Below are 20153 nucleotides of genomic sequence, written 5' to 3'. Positions count from 1 at the left end.
CGAAGCATAAGTGGAATATTTATGAGAAATGAATATACAATTATAAAGTAGTACTGATAAATTTCAAAGGATTGTTACTTTTACAGATTACATTCTATTCATACAATCCAATTACATTAGAATTAGTAATACAAATATGATTAAAAAACAATCATACATTTCAAAGTTTAAAAATATACTTCTGACCTGGTCTGCCGGCCCCACGCTTCTCGCTTCCCCGTGAGCCGGCTGCTCGGTAGCCGCCACCGCTCAGGTCCGGAGGCTCGTGGTGTTCCAGGCTGTCGACATGTTGATGCTGGCTGAGCGTCAGAGGAAGCAAAAGTGGGCTGTGGATCCAAGAAACACTGCGTGGAGCAATAATGATTCCAAGTTTGGTCAGAGGATGCTAGAAAAAATGGGGTGGTTTAAAGGAAAGGGTTTAGGGGCTCTGGAGCAAGGAGCAACAGATCATATTAAAGTTCAAGTTAAAAATAACCACCTGGGACTTGGAGCTACAATCAATAATGAAGATAACTGGATTGTTCATCAGGATGATTTTAACCAGCTTTTGGCTGGCCTGAACACTTGCCATGGGCAGGAAACAACAGATTCCTCAGACAACAAAGAGAAGAAAACTTTCAGCCTCGAAGAAAAGTCCAAAATCTCCCAAAACCGTGTTCATTATATGAAATTCACAGAAGGGAAGGATCTATCATGTCGGAGCAAAACAGATCTTGACTGCATTTTTGGAAAAAGACAGAGTAAGAAGACTCCTGAGGATGATTCCAGCCCTGCCACTCCAGATGGGAACTCATCCTCCACTACAATGACCAGCGCCTTCACCATCCAGGAGTACTTTGCCAAGAGGATGGCAGAGCTAAAGAACAAGCCACAGGTCATAGCAGCAGGGCCTGACTTTGCAGAGACCCAAATGGAAAGAAAAAATGGAAAGAAAAGAAAGAAAGAGGCAAAAGATAGAAAAGTGGAGACTTACACAGTACCCAAGGCCAAGAAGAAGAGACACCAAGTTGAGTGGCAGCTTGGAGACCCTTGTTGGGACAAGAATTCTGGTGTTTCTGTCGAAAATAGAGAAGATTGTGTGTGGCCACCTCATGTCCAGGACATTACCCTAAAGTCCAAGAAAAGGAGAGAAAAGAAAAAGCTACAAAACCAACTTGAAGTAGCTATGGACGCTACATTACATGACACACCTGTGAAGAAGAAGAAGAAAAAGAAGAAAGGTTCCAAATAAATTCTCTTGAGCTGGGGCCTTCCAGCCACTAAAGCTGTCAGGCCCTGTGTGCAAACCCTTTGGATTGAAGCCAGAGCAGAGTTCACGCGAGAGAGTTTGTACACATCTTTTGACATGCCTGGGGGTTGCTGAGTCTCGCCCTCTTACCACAGTTTTCCTACCACATCTCTGGAGAACTTTCTAAAGTCCCAAATCATGGTTCTCATAAACAAATATATTTCTTGTTAGACTGCAAAAAAAATAAAATAAAATAAAATAAAATAAATAAAAATAAAAATATACTTCGAAGTTACACACCATGTGGCAGAAACTGATCAGACATTCACCATATCTTTTCTAGGTGGAGCCATGTGCTTAGTCCTTATCAACAGACTGAATAAAAGCAACATGACATTTCTAGGACAAAGCTGTTAAGACCACTCACTTTTCTCCTTTCTCTAGTGACTTTGGACAAAATGGGCTGAAAATGGTAAAAGTACAAGATGAAAGAATCCTGGATTCTTGAGTCACCTATTGCAAGACAGCTACCTTAGACAGTCACAACTATGACTAAATATCTGCTTTGGGCCCACAGAGTGAAAGAAAAGAAGGAAGAAAGAAAGAAAGAAAGAAAGAAAGAAAGAAAGAAAGAAAGAAAGAGAAAGAAAGAAAGAAAGAAGAAAGAGAGAGAGGAAAGAAAGAAAGAAGAAAGAAAGAAAGAAAGAAAGAAAGAAAGAAAGAAAGAAAGAAAGAGAAAAAAAGAGGGATCCCTGGGTGGCATCCTGGAGTCCCGGGATCGAGTCCCGCGTCGGGCTCCCGTCATGGAGCCTGCTTCTTCCTCTGCCTGTGTCTCTGCCTCTCTCTCTCTATGTCTATCATAAATAAATAAAAATAAATCTTTAAAAAAGAAAGAAAGAAAGAAAGAAAGAAAGAAAGAAAGAAAGAAAGAAAGAAAGAAAGAAAAACATAATGCCTCTAAGGTTCTAGAGTTGTCTGTTACAGCAGCTAATACAACTTATCCTGTTATCCTGATTATTCCAATACTGTCAGGTCAGATTCCAAAAGACTAATTGGAGACTCCTATATTACTCTTCCTTCCTCTCTTTGGGTAAATAGGAAAAATTCCCTCTTTAAAATTTAAACAATACATTTTAATTAAGATGAGTTCACTATATTGCATTGCGGTGATAGGGGTTAGGAAATTTAGTTTTTAGAGTCAAAGACACATGAATTGGAATCCTGGATCCACCATTTATTGTAATGTGACTTTGGGTCAATCATTGGCCTTTTCTGAGTTCCAATTTCTTCATCTTTAAAACAGGTATAGACCTTTCAACTTTAAATACAGTGTTTCAGGATTAAGCTAAATAAGAGAAAAATGGGTAGAATTTTAAGCATTATGCCTCATTTAGGTAGATGTCAGCATTATTATAAAACTCTTTTACTCAAAACCAATATGCCTCAGAACCAATCTCAAGCTCTTTCCTTGACTCTCTGTGTTTAATCCTCCCCAGTCACTGGCCACAGCTTTTTCCTCGCATACTTTCAACCTCATATGTGATTTCACTAGGCCTGAGAAACAAAAAGGACACAAATAGAGAGGGGATGCAAAGTCATATTAAGAACCAAACACCAGGATGAAATCTCATGACCTGCAGCAACTGGACTCTATAGTCTCCATGAATACAATGCAGCTCCAGGCTAGTGAGTCCCAACCAGATATGGGTCCCACTCTTTGATGTAAGAGTTTCCTTTACCCTTCTAAATAAACTGCTATTTCACTTGGGCGAATTTAGTAGCAAATTTCTGTTCCTTGGGACCAAAAATTTTGTCTATGATATTCCCATGTGTGAAGCTGGGCTCATTCTACCACTTATTTTTCTCAGAGACTTTCAATTCCTTTGGAATCATATGGATATAAACCAAAACAGTAGCCTCTTGGCAGCAACATTTAGTCCACGTTCCAAAATAATCCAAGTATCTTCATAGGGCAAAACTCCAGAGATATCCCTTTAAATAAAAATTAGAAATTATAAGCCTAAATAAATACTGAGCTCTAAGAAACTAAGAGACTTTAAAATAAAATCTCCGAATACATTGAAAATGAATTTTTCTGGTTCCAGCCTTACTTAACCATTTGCTAACATTATCATGAGAGCAAATATATTTAAAATTCCCCCAAGGCTTCTTACAAAATCAGATGTCTGGGCCAAAGGCAGCCACTGGATTAATGTGGGTCTCTGGGACCTAGAACTGATGGCTACTGCTGACAGATTAGGTTTTCCTTTTCTCCTCTTAGGATACTTACACTGAGAACACACAAACCTGTATATTGCATTCCAATGTCTCCTGCTTGAGGCAATTTGGAGTTGCTGCATTTAATTACCTCTGATGAAATACTTTGATACCTTGGAAAGCTCCTTAAGAAAGTCAGTTTGACTGTCAAAGACATTGTCAGCATTGCCATCTATGCTTAAGGAGAGAAGCAGTGAGACAGCTCAGAAACAGTCCTTTATTATGATGGATATATGAGAAAAAAGGTGTCACTGCCTTCCTACAGTTTGGTCATAGGAGTAGGGTAGATATCAACTGCTGGGTGGAGTTTCCACACAACTGGATAAGATCCAGCTAAAAAGTACAAAAGCCCAACTTATTGAGAACACGAGACATGAAGAAAGGAAGGGAAGGATAGAAGAAAACAAATTATTAGAGACTTCTCTTTCAGTTCCCATCTCCAGTTAACACCCAAGTCTTATAGAATCTCCCTATAAAATCTCTCAAATGTGGTCCCACCTCTCATTCCTATAATCAATGCCTTTACTTGGGCCACTATCATTTCGCTACTCATAGCCTGCTAACTTGTCCCTTTATCCAAATATCAGCTCCCTCCAAAACTGCTATGTGATCTTTCTAGTACATAAACACGATCTGTTTAAACTCTCTGAAGATCAGAAAGCAAGACAAAAAGAAAAAGGACTGATGCTTCAAACAAAAAAACAAAGAGTAAGATGGAAAATGTAAAATGAACCACACTACTAACTTAAATGTAAATAGACCAAATACTCCAATTAAAAGACAGTGATTATTCGACTAGATTTTTAAAAACAAACTTAACTATATTCTACTTACTTTATAAAAAAGGACCAAGTTGGGTGAAAGTAAAAGGAAAGAAAAGGATGTGCTTTGTAAACACTGCATAAGAAAGCTGGTATGCCTATATTAGCATTAGGTTAAGTAGACTTTAAGGTAAATAGTATCACCAAAAATGAAAAAATAATAATGATTTAGGGTTAATTCAACAGTGAAGTATAGAAATACTAAACATGTGTACTTAATAACATAATTTCAGGGGAGCCTAGATGGCTCAGTCAGTTAAGTATCTGCCTTCCACTCAGATCATGAACCCAAGGTCTTGGGATGAGCCCTAAGTCAGGCTTCCTGCTTAGCAGGGAGGGAGCCAGCTTCTCCCACTCTCTCTGTAGCTCCTCCTGCTTGTGCTTTCTCTCTCAAATAAATAAATAAAATCTTTAAAAAAAATTTTCAAAACATATGAAGTTAACATTGACAGAATAAAGAAAAAATTAAAATAAATTTAAAAATCAACAATTACTATGGAAAATGTTAAGATATTTAGTTTCCTTCATAGGTCTATCTATCCAAAATACAATGAAACAGAAAAATGGGGGGATCCCTGGATGGCTCAGCAGTTTAGTGCCTGACTTTGGCCCAGGGTGTGGTCCTGGAGTCCTGGGATCGAGTCCCACATCAGGCTCCCTGCATGGAGCCTGCTTCTCTCTCTGCCTCCTCTCTCTCTCTGTGTCTCTCATGAATAAGTAAATAAAATCTTAAAAAAAGAAAAAGAAAAGAAAAAGAAATGGGAAAATGGCAGGGAGGAATTGGAATCTTTGCCTCTTTTTTAAATCTGACTCTTAGCAAGGAAAAGAAAGAGAACATGAGCAGTTCTTTAGAAATCAAGTTGGGAAGACCCACAAAGAAACTCCAAGGGGGTTTGGAAGTGGTTTGTGAAACTTCTGTATTTGGGGGAGAGACTATTTGTTTGAGGTTGTGTAGCCCTCCAATTTAATCCAAAGCTTAAAGCAAAATACAGGAGCTAAGCTATTGGCCCTTTATTTAGAAATAGCAACAAATCATATTCAAATGTATTTATCATTTTGGCAAATGCCAAACACTTTTGTTTTTAAACATTTTCATATGTGAATTTAATACTAGTTTGGTAATATGAAATTGCTGTAGGTTAAAACTGGTTGAATATGGGAAATTTCATACCGTCAATCACATATATTCATATACGTGCATACTTTAAATTACAAAAGTAAATTCCTCCTTTAGAGATGTCACATGTCAGGATATGCTTAAATAATGTTTCCACAGGACTTCTGAGGAATGCAAAGCATTAGGAGAAGAACGAGATCTCTAGTGAATAAAACTTTCCCCCTAATACCTTCTTTCCCACTAGACAGACATACTGACAGAGATAGGTAATAGATATAAAACTGTAAAAGTGGGGGCACCTGGGTGGCTCAGTCAGTTAAGCAGCCAATTCTTGATTTCAGCTCAGGTCATGAGTTCAAGCCATGCATTGGGTTCTGTGCCCAACATGGAGCCTAATTAAAAAAACAAAAACAAAAACTGCAAAAGTGGTAATATATAATGTTATCATATTATAAACATTAGTTTCACAAGTGATATCCAACAGAGTATTCTCCAGATGTTCACCCTGTGAAATACATTGTCTCAATAGTCATTTCAGGTCAGCTGAGGCTTGAAGTGAATTAAATTAGATTGAAGTGGGTTTCTGTCATTCCTCTTGGTTCTTAACTCTTCATGACCATTCCATGATCTGTTCTCTACCTGTACTGTATCCTGTTTTCCCCACTTCTTTCAATGTTCCTCCCCTGCAGCAATAATATAGCAGCTACAAGATTTATAACCTCACATTGGTGTCCAATCTCAGACTTCAGTATCTTTATTGAACCGTTAGTCTCCAATTCATTGATCCATTTCATCTGCAGCATCCCTTTCATAGGAGGGATCATCCTTTTCAGTTGGCTAAGACATAGGCCTTAAACTGACAAGCCTCCATCAATCAACAAAATAGAAATTTGTTTTTTATTATGTATCTCATCATTTTTTTTCTCCTTCAAAATGCCATGGAGAAAATAAATCAGGATGGCTGAAACAATGACCAAACATTTTTTTATCTAGAGAACATGTTAATTTATGCTTAAAACACTTCATTAAAACAATGAATGTTATGTTAAAAGGGCTTTTAAGATACATTAAAGGCCACAGTATTACTACAGAATTATGCTTCTAACTACTAATGATATAAAAAGGTATATGAGAAGATATTCTGGAAATTTTTGACAAATTGGCAAGAGAAGTACATGCTACACTTGCCAAAGTTCTCACACTTGCTTCCAGGGTCAAAACTGAACTATGAAAGCAAACTAAGAAAGACATAAAACTCCAAAAATAATTCATCCATTATAATAACCAGAATCGATCTGAAAGTTAAAGGTGAGTCACTCAGGAAAATACAGATTTGCTGATGAGATTTTAAAGAGAGTCACTGATAAAAAGAAATCACTAAAACATCTACATTCACCAGAGACTCAAGAACTGTTATGAAACACCCAGAAACCCAGCTAGTTTTACAAGAATAGTTCCTTCTACAATCATAGAATTTTTTCCCTTGATAAATCATTCAAGCTGAGGAACAGTTTGAATTAATAGAGAATGTATTCCTCCTCCAGATCATGAATAAATATGAAAAGGAAAATGAGGAACAAATTGTACATGTAAAATTTCTTATTGACTTGGTTAAAAGGTTTATATTTTTTTTAATTTATAATTTAAATTTTATATTAATATTTTAACTAAATAAACACTTAAAATACATGGTCCTCTTTTAAACTAAATTGTTATTTAAGATATTTTAAGCCATTTAAATATGAGTTATTTTACTTTAATTTCTGCCCACGAAGTATTAACTTATGAGAACTGATATCCCACTATAAACATTTAGAAACACATACAAAACTTTTGAAATAACTGTTTTCAGACATTACCAACACATCAGCAGTACAGGAAATTGATTCCTCAGTGAAGGGAAACAAACAAACTCCATGAATGCTCCCAGCTTTCTGTCTGGAGGCATTTCTCAGTCTGCCATGCAGAGATGGGGCAACTTAGAGCCCAGAAGGTAGGTCTTCCTAAGTTATGGAAACAGAGATCAGAGTAGAAAAACTGAAACAGATAGAATTTGAGGACACAGTGCTGGAGGGGAAGACACTACTCAAAAAGCTCTGGAGACCTAAAGAGAGTTCCTTTCTAATATCTGCCTGAGTAGAGATCCATGCATATGCTGATGAAAAATTCAAAAGGCCTCAGGAAAAATCACTGGAAATTTGTAGGCCAAACAATTCCCAGAACCAAAACAGAGTAGAGAATAGTTGGCCTCTCACCAGTCAGAGTGGAGAGAATTCATAATATGTAGGGCCTAAGGTAGAGTTCTCAGAATCATTTTACCTTACTAGTGGGGCTAAACTGGCCCTTGAACAAAGACTACCTGAACTGACATTATAAAGCTTAATAGTAAGCCTCAAAAAGATAGAATTAACTCCAAGTTAAATGCCAAGACAAAGCCCAACACTCTTTAAAGGAATCTAACAAAATCAAGCATTCAAAAAAAGTAAGTCACAATGGTCAAAACCAAATGAAAAATTACTAGGCTTACAAAAAAGCAGGAAAATACAACCCATGGTGAAAAAATCAACAAATATAAAGAGACTCACAAATGATGGAGATGATAGAATTAGGAAAGTGCTCAAAATGATTTTCAAAATCTTATACACATGGGGCACCTGTCTGCCTCAGTTGCTAGAATATGCAATTCTTGATCTCAGGTTTGAGCTGCACATTGGATGTTAGAGATTACTTAAAAGTAAAATCTTTATAAAAAATCTTACACATATGCTCAAGGATATCAAGATATGAAAAAAGCAAAGTCTGAAATATCAGTTTTTTGGAGTCTTGATTATTGTGTCCTAGTAAAATATACCAAAACTTTCCATGATAGCACCTTGTGGAATAGATGTAATTATTCAACCCATTCACAATTTCCTATAAAAACATTTCTTTGGTTCCCCATTACCTTCAAAAGAAAACTCATGTTACAGGACTTTGTTTCCTTTCCCCCTAAACCAGGAGATAGAAAACCCTTTTCTGTAAAGAACCAGATAGATAGTAAATATTTTTGGCCTTGCAAGCCATATGGTATCTGTTACAACTACTCAATTCGGCTCTTGTACAGTGAAAGTAACCATAAATGATATGTAAATAAATGGACATTATTTACTGACCCTACTGTAAAGCTGTCCAATACAATAGCTACTAGCCACATGTGGTTATTACAATTGAAATTCAAATTACTTAAAATTAAATTTAGTAAAATTAAAACTTTGGTTCCTCAGTTGAACATGTGTTAAATGTAGAAGGCACAGATATAGAACATTTCATTTCCATCACCACAGAGAGTTTTCTTGGACAGTGCTGCTCCAGAAACAACATGCATAAGAATTGCTCCTAACCCTGGGAAACGAACTAGGGGTGGTGGAAGGGGAGGAGGGCGGGTGTTGGAGCGGGTGACAGGCACTGAGGTGGACACTTGACGGGATGAGCACTGGGTGTTTTTCTGTATGTTGGTAAATTGAACACCAATAAAAATTAATTTAAAAAAAAATAAAGAGATAATGTATGGGAAAAAAAAAAGAATTGCCTGATGTGATTTGTGAATACATATTTCTTCACCTATCTAGATGTGTTGAACTAGACTCTCTCTAAAAGTGAAATCCAGATTTCTACTGGGTGATCATATGTGTACTAAAAAATAGAGAACTATAGGGTTAAAGAATGAGGTCCCTAACATAGTCTCATCATCAGTTTAAAGTTTTAATCCTAACTGCTTTATGCCTTTTCATTATTCTTCTCGTATTCCTATTATTCCTATCCAATCTGCTATATCACACATTACAAATGAAGTATATAAAGTATCATATCTAACTACAGCAATGAGAAAAACAGAAAAGAAGTATTACCCTGAAGAAAACTGATCAGTGACCTCTTAACCAAATGCATGTAAAATTGTCTCATTTTCTAAGTTAAATTACTTAGAAGAAGAAAAAAACCCAGCCCTATATTGAGCAAATATAATAGATACTACTCTCCTTCACTTGTGCTCTCTCCTCACTTGGGTATTCCTTTTAGTAAATGAAAAGATACCCTTGCGTAATATAAATTTGAAAGGCAATATGTTCAAGTGTGGGATCTACATCCAGACTACTTGGATTCAAGTCCCAGTTTTACCAATTATTATCCTATGTGAATTTGAGAAGTCATTTAACCACTCTGTGCCTCAGTTTTCTCATCTATCAATGGCAAAAGTCACTGTAGCTACTACAGTGGATTCCTATGAGGATGACGTGTATTAATATATGTAAAAAAATTAAACTAGTACCTGGCAAATAGTTAATGCCACACATATTAATTATTGTGTTCACTGTATCAGCATTATGGTAAAATTTTATAACATCAATAACAATAATTACCAAATGATCTTACTACAGATTGAACACACTGAACTTATTATAAGCTGGACTCCTGTAGTATACACGTATGTCACATATGATAGGCATAGCTCTATTGGGAGAGTTCCCCATATAGGAAGTGTGTATCAACACAAATGTAAGCAAATGTGGAAGCCTAAAATACATTGAAAATAGGTACCTCTTTTATGTATGCATTTAAGACACTTTCCTACTTCCATCATGCTTTCTATTATTCTTTATTTTTACACATTAAAAAAAGATCTAATGGAATTATACTCAGCCTGAATCCATGTGCCTGCACTTTTGTGTGTATGTGTGTATCATTTTTGAACACAAAATAAAGCAAGAGTATAATATCTTGCAAGTAAACTGTAGGATGCTAATTCTTTCTTTGTATCAGCTGTCTGTCGCCATGACAATACTGCATAACAAACAACCACAAAATGTCAGGAGCATATAAAAATAAATATTTACTTTTGCTCATAATTCTTTTAATTGGTTAGATATTCTGCTCATCTGAGCTGTGCATGGCAGAGCTCACCTATAGTCAGTGGCCAGCTTTGGGTTAAGTAGGCAGCAATGATAAATTTGGCTGAGATCTCTTACATGTCTGGGCCTCAGCTGGGACAACTGGGCTGACTCAACTTTAGTCCATGTCATCATCCATCAGGCTATCCCAGACACTTTGTCATGGTGAATACAGAAGATTGAGAGAAAGTAAGCCTAATCATGCACAGGTCTATGTATTGTGTGGCATAGCATCCCACTGACCAAAGCAAGTCATTTAGTCAAGCCTAGAGTCAGAGTAGGAGGGACCACAAAAATGCAGGACAAATAGCATGACAGAAGGAAGCTATTAATTGGGGCCATTGATGCAATCTACCATATGCTATTTCATAAATTTTAGCACTTCCTTTTCTTGGATTAAACTTACTATCTTTCATTGTCTCCTAATCACTAGGATTTTTAATTTGACAAATGTTTCTTTCTTGAAAAGGAGGAGTACACTTGTGTCATTGAGTCACATGTATTGATTTTTAAATAAATTAAATTCTAATACCTGTAAGTAACCAAGAGATTTCCATTTTTCTACACTCTTACTCAATTTTATATCAAATGGATTAGCCTCTGATTAAATGTGCCACCTTCCAAGTCTTAAATCATCTTGCTCCTAGAAAACCTGAGAGAATCATTCATAATCCAAAATAATCAAAGATTATATGATTTTCAGTAATTGTCCAAGTAATTAAAAGTCAAACTGGCATTTTCCTAAGGTCTAAAAGTATTTCCTAATACAGTAGTGGGTTTGTCTGTTATCTTCATCTTAAGATCTTCACTGTAATACCTCATCAGTAATTCCTTACAAAGATCAGAATTATTTCATTTTTATTATCAGATTATATATAAAGATTTTAAGGTATGTTTTTGGCACAGATAGAAAAGCTTTACACAATTTCTTTTTTTCTGTTCTTATAAGCAAATATCCATCAAGTATCCATAATGGATACTTGATAAATACTATATTAGATACCCTAAAAACAGAAGCTAATCTAAGGCAAATCCTTATTCTGTTCTCTGCACTCAGGCTCTTCCTAAAATAAGTCTAAATGATGAATTAAGTAGAGAGGAAAAGCAACATAATATTTATCATAATATTTTCAAGCCTTTAATTATTGTCACAGCTACATATAAGCAGTTTTCTTTATCTGGGACATTCCTCTTCAATCCCAGCACACTCATTCAAATCACAAAGCAAGTGAGCACTGTTATACCTGGGAGAGATGTCCATACAAATGACATCTATGAATCAATGGTTTCCTTGGAGTGGAAACCTATGTTCAAGTCAACTCACTGTAATAGGCTTCTATTATGCCTTTGTGCCGCACATATTGACATCATGCACACAAAGATTTACTTGCAAGTTTCTTAAGAGTGAACATGTATTCCCATATTCTCCCTAAAATTTCATCCTCTAAAATTCTAATTCTTAGTAGGTCATTCATCTTAGTTGAAAGAGCTAATTGTCCTCTAAAACAGTGCCTCCCAAACTTTTATGTGCATATCCATCACTGGGGGGATACATTTTACGAATGCAGCTTCTGGTTCAATCAGTCTGAGAAAAGATATAAAATTCTATATTTCTAATACTCTCCTAGGTGACACTGACTCTGCAGTTCCATGAACCCCACTTTGAGTAGCAAGTACAGGTTATAAGGGCTTTTATTCCCATAGGCATAAACTATCCAATATGATCCAATCATCCTTCCCTCCCTCTCAAGCCCTTTCACTGAGTCCTAATGTGAGATCTACAAATCCCTTCCAATCTAAACCCTCACTGAGCATGCCTTTAATCTTCTTATAAAACACTGAGAACAAAGCTTGGCACATCTTAACTACTCAATAAATTTGAATTATTGTTGTTTTGTTAACTGAAACCTGGCAGTTCCCTAAGAATATCACTCTTGAGTAGAAATACTTTACTTTCATAACTGATACACCGTGGCCACAAGAAATTTAGTAGTTCTTCTTGCTCCCCATTGCTACTTCCAAACTATTTCTCTTTTTTCCTTCATCAGAAACAAATAAGCAAAAATAAAAACAAAACAAAACTAAAAACATATCTTTAAAGCCTGTACCATCTGGTTCTACCACCCTTTTCCTCATCTTGCAGCTGTCATCAACCAACATCTTGTTGTTCCCAAGGCTCTCAACCACACCTGCTATCACTTCTCAGTCACTTCAATAACCATATGGATGAACAAAGTGACACCCTGACCTCAGTTTCTTGATTTTCTCACCTAAAACAATATTATCCTCCATTCCTCTCCAGCTACCCATCCCATGACAAAATCCTAGATATTTTCATCACCACCTTTAAAATATCCATGTCAAACAACTCCATTATGTCCACCATAATCTATACTTCCACTTCACCTGCTCAAGGACCTCCCCCCATAATTCAATGAGCTCACTAAAATCTCCAGTGCACTAAAATTATAATAAGAGTTTATATATAGTGAAATTTTATGTATAATTAAATTACACACATGTATATCATAAAATTGAAGTTTTTTTGTACTTTTGTTGGAATAATTCCATTTAGAACCACTTGTGCCTTCTAAGTAATACAAATAATGATACAGTATCTGCAAGGATCAAGAGCAAATGTGATCTACCTGAAGTTGAAATTTGAGATCTACAAATGTTAACCACAATATCATTTATAAACAATCATATCTTTAATTACATATACTTTGGTTAGGGAAAGTGACCACAGATTTCAGCTGCTTCTCAAGATAGAAATGCTTACATCAAGACTCGGTGACCCACTCTCCTTTTTCAGGCATGAAGGAAGAGTAATGTCCCTAGGGAAAAAAACAGGGTGAACATGCCAGCCAGAAAAAGCCATAAGTTTAGGACAGTGAAGGGATGAGATTCTCTTGAAAGCAGATGCTTTCTTAAATTCATTTCCAATCCTAAATTTCACAGTACACAGGCCTATTGAATTCAATTCTTGCTGCTATACAAAGCCCTTTACCTTGGTAACTACATGGGGCCTGAAGAAAATAAGAAATTTGTAGCTTTATCTGTTTTTTTTTTCATTTGTTATCACCTTCCTTATTACAGACATAAATGGATGCATATGAACTCTCTACCAAGATAGGGTATCCATGGCTTCTTTTTGAAACTTTGACTTCTTTTGAAAATGAAATGTAGGTTATGGACACTGAGAATACATTAAGTACATAGAGGGTGCAACATAATTTTGTAACAATGCAGATACATGTATAATTTATGAATCATCAATTTTGTGTCATGATTCAAAATTTTAATCATCTTATGAACCTATGTCTTAAAAAGATTTCCAATGATACAAACTAGAGGAATTATAGCCCTATTTTTGGTTGGTCTTGATATAAAAACTCTATGAAATGAAATGCTATGAAAATTTAAGGTCCATATCCATAAAATGTTTGACAGCCACTGACAGCCATCCCTTGAAATTGCTTTCAAATGCATATACTTCTCTGTAACAGGTAAAACAATGTCCAGTATTGGTTTGTCTTCATGGACCTTTCTTTGTTTCCTCTTGTTAAAAGAATATGCTATTGATTTAAAAGCAAAAAATTATTTCATTATCATAAAATTACTGAATTAAAAGCAAAAATTATTGTATTAAATAATTCTAGCCAAACCATTTAGGACTTCATTTCATATCTAAGGGGTCTTGAACCTTAAATATTAGCAAGAAAATGTTTCTTTAAACAGAGTTTTGTGTTTTGTTTTGTTTTTCAAAAGCCAGATGTGATTGTAGAATCTGATAGGGGTGGTTCCTCTTTATATGTGATTGGTCAATCATTTGTATTTAGTGCCTCAGAAATTACTTTTTGCCTTCAGAAGAAATAAGATAAATATGCTTTGCTCTATTTCTTAATCTTAAGATTAAGAAAGAAAATACACACACTGTCATATATGGCATCACTACCAAACCAAAACTTACCACAAAACAAAGCTAACTGTTGGCTAGCTGGTATTGTGATATTATTATTTTAGTTAAAGTAAGTATGCATTTAGATTAATTACAGAATAATATAATGATATTTTTATTACATCTAAGATTTAGGAAAAATTTTCTTAGTTTTTTAAACAGTTATAAAAGTGGTTAAGAGTCTAGGCTTTTGAACTTAAAGGATTTATATTCAAATTATAAAGATTAGTGATGTTAATAATATGATTAATGATGCCAATATGAGTTCTTCATAGGACATTCTGCTAATTAACAGGATATATTAGCACCACACCCAAAAGCGTGTTTAAGATAATACCGTACTAAAGTCAAAACTAAGCCGTAAAAAGCTAGTTACCATAAAATATACTATGAAAGTGACTTTAAAACTTCTGACTACACGATAGCTAAGATCCAAACTGGGATTAGATACCCCACGATGCTTAGCCCTAAACGTAAGCTATTCCATAACAAAATAATTCGCCAGAGAACTACTAGCAACAGATTAAACCTCAAAGGACTTGGCGGTGCCTTATACCCCTCTAGAGGAGCCTGTTCTATAATCGATAAAACCCGATAAACCTCACCATCCTTTGCTAATGCAGTCTATTTACCACCATCTTCAGCAAACCCTTAAGAGTAGTAAGCACAATCATGTCACGTAAAAAAGTTAGGTCAAGGTGTAACTCATGAGATGGGAAGAAATGGGCTACATTTTCTACTTTAAGAACATCTTATGAAAGTTTTTATGAAATTAAAAACCGAAGGAGGATTTAGTAGTAAATTAAGAATAGAGAGCTTAATTGAATAGGGCCATGAAGCACGCACACACCACCTGTCACCCTCCTCAAGTGAAAACTTCACACATAATCATATTAACGATACCAAAACACGAGAGGAGATAAGTCGTAACAAGGTAAGCATACCGGAAGGTATGCTTGGATTAACCAAAGTGTAGCTTAACCAAAGCATCTGGCTTATACCCAGAAGATTTCATACACTATGACCACTTTGAACAAAAGCTAGCCCAACTAAACCTCAAACTAAAGTACTATAATATTATAAAACAAAACATTTAGTTAAACCATAAGAGTATAGGAGATAGAAATTTTAACTGGAGCTATAGAGACAGTACCGAAAGGGAATGATGAAAGACATTTTAAAAGTATAAAACAGCAAAGATTACCCCTTTTACCTTTTGCATAATGAATTAGCCAGAAATAACTTAACAAAGAGAACTTAAGCTAAGCCCCCCAAAACCAGACAAGCTACCTATGGACAATCTACAAGGATCAACTCATCTATGTCGCAAAATAGTGAGAAGATTTATAGGTAGTGGTGAAAAGCCTAACGAGCCTGGTGATAGCTGGTTACCCAAAAACAGAATTTTAGTTCAATTTTAAATTTACCTTAAAAAATTAGAATTTTAATGTAAATTTAAAGTATAATCTAAAAAGGTATAGCTTTTTAGAATAAGGATACAACCTTTCTTAGAGAGTATATATTAATACTACCATAGTTGGCCTAAAAGCAGCCATCAATTGAGTAAGCAAGTGTTCAAGCTCAACAATTAATATAACTTAATTCCAATAATATTAAATTAACCCCTAATGTTATACTGGGTTAATCTATTTAAATATAGAAGCAACAATGCTAGTATGAGTAACAAGAATTCTTTCTCCCTGCATAAGCTTATATCAGAAATGGATAAACTGCTGATAGTTAACAATATGATAAAATTAATCCAAAAATAAAATACTTATCAATCTAATTGTTAACCCAACACAGGTAACCCAACACAGAATTTACCAATTCTGATTACCTCCACCTTTACCAATGCTGGTCCCTAGGATGATCATCTTATGCCCAGGTTACTGCAATCAGCTCTGAACTTCTCTCTCTCTGCTTCTACCCTTAAGCTCCTTCTGTCATTCTCCATTTAACATAGCAGCCAGAATTATCCTGTTTACACACATAAGTTAAAATCACCCAGGGCTGCTAATCACAATTACTCTTTATAATGGCCTTCAAAGATCCTACTCTCTACCCTTGTATGGCAAAGAAAACAAGGATTACCAAAAAGTCCTACTGCTCCACCTCATCTCAGACTCCTTGAAATTAGGTGGAGCCAAGATATAGAAGAGGTTATGGTCTAGTATTTATCTACTTCTCTTCTGCAACCATCAAGGAGTCCACATGTTCCAAACAGTTCCACTACATGTCAATGGTCTATCAGCTTAGGTCCTTAAGAAACTATGTAGAACAGATTCACTGCAAACCTAAAATGGCAACAAGCATGAAATAAACTGTTGTTTTGTTAATCTACTAGGATATGAAGTTAAAGATGTTATAGAAACTTTACCTCACCTATACTTTACCTCATTATCTTTCTGGCTGTGTCCCCCAGTATGATTCCATTCATCACTCTGTGTAGCTAAGGCAGCCTCCCTGTCATTCTCTGAACACACCTAGTATTCTCCCTATTTAGGGATTTACCGGTCCCTCTAATTGCAATGCTCTTTCCCTGAGTCTCAGTCTCTTTACTTGCTATACTCTTCTTCACATTTTCTAGTCTTCTTGAGTCAGTTTCAGTAGTTCATGTCTTTTATTATTCTATCCATTTCATCCAGGTTACCGAATTTGTTAACATAAAATTGTTCATTGTAATTCCTTATAATCCTTAGTATACTGCTGAATTATACACTTTAAAATGGCTAAATGTAAATATTATTTTATGTAAATTTTACCACAATAAAAAAAAATCTGGATGGAGCTATTCTTAATCTCATGAGTAAGGAGTAGTTTTAAGTTCTTGAGGAGGAAGAGCACAAAGCTAAGAGCTAAGGATTTAGGCAATAGGAGTTCAAGGGTATCTGATAGTTTAGGTAACTTCAGGTTTAATATTCTATTTGTTCTTTCTACTTTTTACAATTTTTAAGATGATTAGAACTAAAACTAAGTAATAATTAGTCCTTTCTCTATTAAGCTACTCACAGATGGCCTACATCCTTCCTTGGCTTCAGTTCTAAGGGGATACTGAAAAGTTTTAGGTAATGGGTCAGAAGAATTGATCTGAAACCCTATGAGTTGTGCTCCAATTACTTTGCTTATGTCCACAGAGTCATGTTTCCGTAGAGATTCTAGAACCAACCATAGTTAATTCTGCTGTTCTCTTTTGAATCACATATAATATGTGTATTATTTGTAAACTCAGATAAGCTATAGTTTAATTGTGTGGGGAGGAACTGTCTGGAACTTTTACAAAAATCCTTCTGGAGTACAATCTAATGGCAGTTCTATTTGCAAAGTAAATCTGTACTACATGTGTATAGGGAGGGTCACAAAGAAGAAAAGAGTGTTCCTCTGAAAATGGTCCCAAAACAATACTTAAAAGTTTAGTCAGGGGAAAGGCTGAAGATTGCTATAAGTCCCCACTACTTGAGTTGTTTCAGTACTCCAAGGGGACTGATAATCTATGGTAGTGAGAATAACGATAACTAGAGTGAAACAAATCCATAAGAAACTATAATGCTGGTCATCTATATTTCTAGTTCATACTTCTTGTGAGGTCAGAAGAAGGACAAGAAATTGCTAGACACTAATGATTCTCCCTTGAAGTAGCATCACTGGACATATTTTAGAGAGCTGACCTTTTGTTTCTTGAATAATATGGGACATTGGCTCCTCCAAAGACTACTCTCCTTGCAAGATCTCATAGGTGTCCTTATTTATGAGCTCTTCAGTTTTATTTATTTTTATTTTTTTAAAGATCCTATTTATTTATTCATGAGAAACACAGAGAGAGACACACACAGAGAGAGGCAGAGACACAGGCAGAAGGAGAAGCAGGCTCCGTGCAGGAGCCCGACATAGGACTCCATCCCGGGTCTCCAGGATCACGCCCCAGGCTGAAGGCGGTGCTAAACCACTGAGCCACCTGGGCTGCCCAGCTCTTCAGTTTTAGACAATAGAAGACTTCCTGTTTTTGTTTTTGTTTTTAACTAGTGGTTTTAACTAAAAAACTCAAACTTTGCTTTTATTTCTAGCTTGCTTTTTTGATATTCTTTGAAAATGTTTCCCACATTTTAAAGATCTTCTAAACTAGCAATTTCCAATTCTAATTTACTTTTTCTGACTAGTACAGCCTGAGACCATTTATGAAAAGAAAGGACAAGGCTTCGTTTACGTCACTTGTACGACCCAACACAGAATCCCATTTGAAAATTTCCTTATGTCTATTTTAAACTCACCTATTGATTTGTCTCTATTTTATTTACCTATAATTTTACATTTTTTACTAATCATTGCTTAAGGAAAAGTCTTCTAACATGAACTTATATAATGTGTTTTCTATTTTTCTTACTTCAATTATGTACAATTTGGTTACTTAAATCCTCGCCTGGCCTTTCCCTTCTTGCTTCTTTTATCCATTTTCTCCTTGATTGAGAGGATAACGATGAATTAAACAGTTGAAACAAATCTGTTATTCAAAATATGACATTTAGAAGTATATTTAAAAATGCCAAATTCTGGGGATCCCTGGGTGGCTCAGCAGTTTGGCACCTGCCTTCGGCCCAGGGCGTGATCCTGGAGTCCTGGGATCGAGTCCCATGTCGGGCTCCCTGCATGGAGCCTGCTTCTCCCTCTGCCTGTGTGTCTGCCTCTCTCTCTGTGTGTTTCTCATGAATAAATAAATAAAATCATTTAAAAAAAAAGCCAAATTCTGCAAGAAACACTTACTTGTCTGTATTGTTGATGTTTAGAAAAAAATCTTTCTTTTTTTTTCAGAAAAAAATCTTTCATTATAGCTTTAATGCAACTCTAAACCAGTATTTTAAGTTCAATTTCTATATATTTGCCTTCATGTTCAACAACGCAATTATTCCTTTCCTGAAAACAAGACAGCCATACTGCCGTGCCCAATCTCCCCCAGCAGAGCATATGCTGCTTTTACATCAGATTTTTGAGACGTGTGGAGTTCAGGGATTGGCACATTATCAGATGTTTTAAAAAGTTGACATCAGGGCACCTGGGTGGCTCAGTCAGTTAAGCAGTCTGCCTTTGGCTCAGGTCATGATCTCAGGGTCCTGGGACTGAGCCTCACATCATCATTGTCAGGAGTCTCTTTCTCCCTCTCCCTCTGCTCCTACCCCTGCTCGCTCTCTCTCTCTTTCTTTCAAATAAATAAATAAAATATTTTAAAAAATAAAGCTGACATAATCTATAAAAGCATGGAGCTCAAGTGAGATTAGTGCTTAGTTGGCACTCAGAGTGTGTTTAATAGAGTGAGTCTGTTTATAACTGGCTAATTTTCAAAACCAAGAAGCTGTAACAGGTTGGCTTGCACATTAAGCTGGTTTAAAACTGGTCTGATGTTAGGAACAATCAATCACAGTTTCCAAGTGCTATGAAAACTTTTTTATCTCACCCACCAGAATATAAGCTCCATGATGGTATACATTTTGCTTGCTGTTGTAACCCAAAGCCAGAAAAGTACCTGTCATGTAATATTACAAACTATTTGCTGAATGAATGAAATGAATGAATCAAACCTAAGCTTGTTATTTATCTGTTCCATGAACTTCAGCCAATTACTTAATCACTTAATCTTTAGTTTCTTCTGAAGGAAGTTAATTTTATTTATTTTACATAGTTGTTGTAAGGATTAAATTAGGTTGTGCACATAATACACAAGGTATTATAAGGTGCCTGGCAAAGATTTCAATAAGCGGCAGTTTCTATTTTTCTTGTTATTATTAGATGGCAGGGTAAAAATATACAAAATAATGTACTTCTCTCATTGTGT

At 35.7% G+C, this 20153-nt stretch overlaps 1 protein-coding gene across 1 annotated transcript; it reads left to right on the top strand.

Annotated features, from left to right (window-relative positions):
- The first annotated feature begins 286 nt into the window (after positions 1–286).
- LOC121478286 (PIN2/TERF1-interacting telomerase inhibitor 1-like) lies at positions 287–1231 on the top strand. Its single transcript, XM_041733233.1, has one exon. It carries the CDS (start codon positions 287–289, stop codon positions 1229–1231), a length of 945 nt encoding a protein of 314 aa, XP_041589167.1.
- Positions 1232–20153: the final 18922 nt, after the last annotated feature.

Source organism: Vulpes lagopus, chromosome 2 (assembly GCF_018345385.1).
Source record: "Vulpes lagopus strain Blue_001 chromosome 2, ASM1834538v1, whole genome shotgun sequence".
Lineage (NCBI taxonomy): Eukaryota > Metazoa > Chordata > Mammalia > Carnivora > Canidae > Vulpes > Vulpes lagopus.
Note: the sequence above shows the minus strand (reverse complement) of the source record. Positions and strands in the feature narration are given on the sequence as shown.

Excerpts from the sequence above, each read along its gene's own strand:
- LOC121478286 (XM_041733233.1), top strand. The coding sequence starts at position 287 with ATGTTGATGCTGGCTGAGCGTCAGAGGAAGCAAAAGTGGGCTGTGGAT.